The sequence below is a fragment of the Vanacampus margaritifer genome, chromosome 15 (genome assembly GCF_051991255.1).
Source record: "Vanacampus margaritifer isolate UIUO_Vmar chromosome 15, RoL_Vmar_1.0, whole genome shotgun sequence".
NCBI lineage: Eukaryota > Metazoa > Chordata > Actinopteri > Syngnathiformes > Syngnathidae > Vanacampus > Vanacampus margaritifer.
The window spans coordinates 7,185,146-7,190,646 of NC_135446.1; the positions used below are offsets into that span (position 1 = coordinate 7,185,146).

The 5,501-nt window shown below is 43.5% G+C and overlaps 1 protein-coding gene across 1 annotated transcript in view; it reads left to right on the forward strand.

Annotated features, from left to right (window-relative positions):
• The first annotated feature begins 4,696 nt into the window (after nucleotides 1–4,696).
• The window catches only part of pax4 (paired box 4), a 4,346-nt gene continuing 3,541 nt past the window's right edge, over nucleotides 4,697–5,501 (forward strand). Inside the window, exons 1-4 of the mRNA XM_077545443.1 lie at nucleotides 4,697–4,746; nucleotides 4,816–4,943; nucleotides 5,194–5,409; nucleotides 5,476–5,501. The exon at nucleotides 5,476–5,501 is cut by the window's right edge and continues 56 nt beyond it. Coding sequence (XP_077401569.1) covers nucleotides 4,713–4,746; nucleotides 4,816–4,943; nucleotides 5,194–5,409; nucleotides 5,476–5,501 — 404 coding nt within the window. The 5' untranslated portion in view covers nucleotides 4,697–4,712. The remainder of the gene's footprint in view (nucleotides 4,747–4,815; nucleotides 4,944–5,193; nucleotides 5,410–5,475) is intronic.

The following is a 5,501-nucleotide window of genomic DNA, read 5'->3' on the forward strand; positions in this document are numbered from 1 at the left end:
ATATATAGTGCCCTCATTTTGTTTGGCGATTCGGACAGCCGGCTCACTACTTTCTCCTCGTCAAATATCACGTGACCACCATAACTCTTACGACGCACCGGCGCATAAATATCCGACTATTTATTGTGAATGAAAATGTTTTAAAACTGTACTTTCATTCCTTTGTTGTAAATATTTTCAAGTTCAACTAAAACACATGAATTATTTGCACAGTATATATTATTGCATTGCCGTGATTGTCGCGCTTGCACTGTCGCTCGTGCTAAGTTTTTTTTCATGCTCGCAATGCATTGTGGTCTATATCAACCCGCTTGAGTGAACATCGATGTTCACTACTATTCAGAGTGCATAGTGGGTAATTTTGAGTGCCTTACATTTTTGCTCCTTGGACATTTGGACACCACTACAAAATGGTGTGACCCCTAATTAGGTGCTAGACGGCAAAAGAGCCACCTGCCTGTATTGTAACCATTGAATCTCGTACAGCATAAGGTCCTTTATCTAATGGATTATCTTATAAAATGGTCATATCTTGCTGTGCTTGTACACACTGACAAGGGAGTAAACCAAATCTTGCTTTTTATTACATACCAACTAATGAAGACGAACGACGTCGATTGATTGCAGCAATCAACAGAAAGGACTGGCAGCCCACAAAGTATTCACGGATTTGCTGTCACGGTGTGGTCACGGAGCGGCGTGGTGTCTGTCGGCGTGTGAGGTGGAGGACCCAAAATGCAGGGAGGCAGGAGAACCACAGCAGGAGTGCAGGTGAGACTGGCGTGCTTTATTTTACAACAAACACTAACCAGGGTACTGGTTAATGCTAACTAAACAAGGAACTGAAACGATACAAAATCAAAGTGACAGACAAGACTCCGGAGTTGCCCGTGACAAGCGGCAATCATCCCACACGGACTGATCACCACCCGGGAACTAAATACACCCACACTAATTGGGTAACTAGCCACACCTGTGGCCAGGCACAAGTGGCTGAGGGCCCAGATTGGTCAACCCGCGGAAGGGCGGGAACCCACTCAGGGCCCTCAACCAAAGGCAGATCTTCCCAGACATGACATTTGCAGCGGTCATTTTTTGCGAGGTTAGTAGATAAATGTTGTAATTAGTAGATAAATGTTCATACATTTTACTAGTAAACGTACACTCTAACAAAGATTGTAACAGAGGTGTCGAATTGCGTGTTTCAAATCACATTAACGAGCCAGATAGTTAGCGTCCGCTCCAACTGCACGAACACACGGCCTAGTTTTAAAATGCACCTTCTTCAAAACTATGAAGTGCATTTGACTGTTTAATAATGGGGGATTTCGTCTTTGTGCTCACTCTGGAGCCGCCGGAGTCATATTCATGAAATTACTGCAAAGCTTGCCACTACGATAGGCATTTGTTCCGTGATAGTAAACATAACATCATCACAACGTTTCAATATAGAACGGACTATTTAAAAATAAGTCAGTTAGCATGATAAACGAGTTTGGTATATTGTCCCCCGGTGTGAGCGTAGCATCTCGTCCCAGAGACTCAGCCGGCGACAAGCTTTTAAATCAGCCCCGGTGTAAGGAGAAGAGACAAATTGACTACATAATGATATGGGTCGTGCGCTGTGAATTCCGGCAAAGTCGGCGATTTGATTAACTTGGTCAAAACAGCTGGTAACAGAAGGTAAAGGGCTGTTTTCAAACTAGCGCGCTCAACGAGTCCCGACTAAATGTGCAACTTCGACTGACAGACGACCTTTGGTTGAAGTAATAGATTCAATGTCTTTATGGGCAATAATAACTTTTAATTTGCAAAATAACAGTCGCTAAGTCACTAAGTCGCTCCGGGTCACGTCCACTTCCATTCAACAATTATTTCCTTCCGCCGTCCGTCATAGGGCAGTCACGTGATCACTTGACGTAGGTGCAAATGGTCACTATAAGGCTCTGCTTCAGGCGCTACGCTGCTGCCTGCTTCTGGTGTGTATGAGAAATTTTTTCAGTGACAATTTCCAGGAAGGTTAAATTGTGAGAAAAAAATAATATTATGGAGCTATTAAAAAAAGAAAAGAAAACTATACGATCTAGGAAACCATGAATTTCCTGAGTAGGCCTATGTCGAAATTGGCTTGGAGTGAATCAGTAGAAACATGTTAAAGTGGATGAAGGACAAAAAAAGCTGTCTGAATAAGCTATTAATATAAACGAATATAGGAATGACATTGCTGAGACCGCCAAAACAACATGTTTGTTCATCCATTAACATTATCATAGCATCTTCAAAGAGGAGGAAAAATATGTAATTTCTAATACTTTTGGTTGATCAATCCTTTGGGGGAAAAATAACACCCACAGGTAGTACTGACCAATACTACTTTTTCTTTCTTTTTTCTAATGAAATTTACTAAATTGTGACTTCAGCCTTCACTCAATTAATCATGTAAGAACTTAAGAGCACTATGAGCTCTGATAAGGACTTTTAGTGCGACCTGTAAAACAATAATTTCTAATATGTTAATTGTTCTGTTAGGACAATTTTCATGTGACACATTCTGATATGACACATTTCAAAGACCTTCCGAAAAGGAACAACATGGCAAACAAGAGCAATAAATGCAATTTTTGAACATTTACAGATCTAGAACTGCACGTTTAGGCCACTTCAGAGTAGAATAGTCACACAAAGCAAGCATAGCATTTCTTGGAAATACAGGAAATTATATTTTCCCCCCACAACATTAAATCGCAAAACAGATTGATATGAACACAATACATGACTGACTGCGTGTTTATATTGAATAAATATGTTGATTTTGGCGTAAAAAAAAATGATGCCGGAACAGGGAGCGTGCTCTCCATTTACGCACAGCAGGTGCTGGCGCGTATCGGCGTGCTTTTCCTCGCCTTTACGCGGACGATTTGGACTCATTTCTCGTCGCTTCTGTGGCAGAATCCACACGGATTGACGTGTAAAACATCCCAAACGAGCACGCCGCATGCGTCATTCGAACGTCTTCCATTTTGAGGGCAAAGTGGAGCCTCCCCCCAAAGTCGAGTAACCCAAGCCGGGTTGAAGTTTACGCACGTGTGAGGCGCAGTTTATAATCAACCAGCAGCGCGTTGGTGGGATTTAGCGCGTGCACACACCACGCAATAAAAGTTAATAAATCAATGACAGCGTGTAATCAAAGAAATGGCCGATCTGGCTGGTGGTGCGCTGGTTGGCAAGGAGATCCAAACTGGCTCGAATCCATTCCACGCACACAATCACATGGAGGGAGTGTGTACGCGCGCGTGTGTGTGTGTGTGTGTGTCCACTCACAGGTGGTTAATGTGTAATTTGCGCCATATGGCTCCTTTTTTTTTTTTATTCATCACGCACTTCCACCTGTGTGGACCCAACTAATGATATTCAATTAGTCACCAAACAAGGCCTCTCAAAGTCTCGTCACCACGCGTGTTTTCTTTTCTCCCCCCACACACTCGGCGGCGCGCACGCATGGACTAATATTTGCTCGTCAAATATTTCCCTTCGGGACGTTTACAGCACATTTTATCTGGCGGGCAACGCGAGGAACATCTGTGAGGTGATTTTAGGCCCCCCACGAGCGAGGTGCCCAGCTCGCGCGTTGACCCTCCTCGACTTGGTCCGGATTTGTTGACGTTCGCTGGGAATATGTAATAAAGGCACTCCAGGACGGAAAGCACTTTACCATATGGCACTCGTCCTTGGGGCGCATTTCCAAATGTTTGCTTTATGGAAATCCTCGTCCTGCTGCTGCTTGCTTCTTTTTCATCTTCACACACTTGGACGCGGCATGTGAGAAAAGGATGCGAGGGTCATGTGACCAACCACCGCCGCAAGGACTTTAAGAGTTGACGACGTTGAAACCTTGGAATAATTCATGTTTACCCCTTCTACATGTGTCATGTATGGAGCAAAATTCATTTTTCCAATGGACGTGAAGGCGCCATTTGCGCATTCAACTCAAGCCTTCTTTTACATGTAGTACAGAATAAAACACGTAGTCAACGTTTTTAAAGAGGCACAGATGGAATGTATGTTGAAATTATTTTAATTGCACAATTGGACATATTCATACAATATATTCTTAAGTCATTTTTGTCAGTAAAAATCTTTTTTTTGTCAAATTAAACCGAGGCATAGCTTGGAACCTAACAAGAAAAAAAATGTTATTTTTGCTTCTTAAGTGCACTGAAATATGGGCTCATTGTGCTCAACAAAAGTTTTTTTTATCCCATTATTCTGCATTTGCATGTTGTCCAATATACATATAGAAGCATAAAACACGAGCAGCCATTTTTTTGTGCATTTTCTGTCATATTAACTCATCGGCCCAAATTGGAAAAAATGACATTTGGAGTGGAAAATGTGCATTTTTGGCTTCTTCTGAAAAGCACTAATCTGCACTTGTCATGTTGAATACAAGTAGATTTAAATATAGCTGTCATGTTTCTTCCACTTCAAATCCTTCTTGAGTGACATGAAAAGACAAGACGAAAAAGTTGACATTTGTACTTTTTTTTAACCCCACTCGCGAGCATCTAATTTAATATGGAGGCTTCCCATCCAGATTGAAACAGCCAATATTGACATTTCGGGTGCTCTCACGTCATGCACATGCACCGCGAGCTATAAATGAGTTGAGGAGACGTCACGAGCACCACAAGTCAGCTGCGCCTCCAGCCAGGATGTGCGGGACACATTTAGAGCAAGCAAATCAAGGTCCACTGCATTTTTGACAAAGCGATTTTTCAAGGAAGTTGATGTTTGTTTGTTTTTTTAAAACAACAGGTGGAAGCGTCAATCAACTGGGCGGGATGTTCCTCAACGGCAGACCTCTCCCGGACTCCAAGAGGAGGAAATTGGTGGCGCTAGCCTCGGAGGGGGTGCGACCAAGCCAGATCTCCAGGATTCTGCGGGTATTTGTAGAAAAAACACAGCCGTGCCTGGATAAGAATGATTTTTAACAGAGACTAACTTCACAACATCCGGCCACTGTCAGTTGATGCCAAATTTCTGTCATAACATCATTAAAGAGAATGTCATGCTTCAATCAAATTGTGCTGCTCCTTCTGGTGTGCATACCAAAATTCAAAGTCACTTGTAACTCAAGGCACCACTGTTATGTATTTTGCACAAGATGTCATGTGACGCTCGCGCCTTTTCTAGGTGTCCACAGGCTGCGTGAGTAAGATCTTGAGCCGCTACCGGCTCACCGGCCTGGTCCGGCCCAAGACGATGGGCGGGAGTCGGCCGCGCCTCCTCACGCCTGCCGTCGTCGCCACCATCGTCCGGCACAAGCGGGACAATCCGTCCATTTTCGCCTGGGAGATCAGGAAGAGCCTGCTGGCCGCCCGGAGCTGCAAGGCCTCCGCAGTGCCCAGCGTAAGGCACAAACACTTTTATTCGTCGTCTTCAAGGACTTTTGAATATTTTTTTGTGGTTCTTAAGGTGTCGTCAATAAACCGGATTTTAAG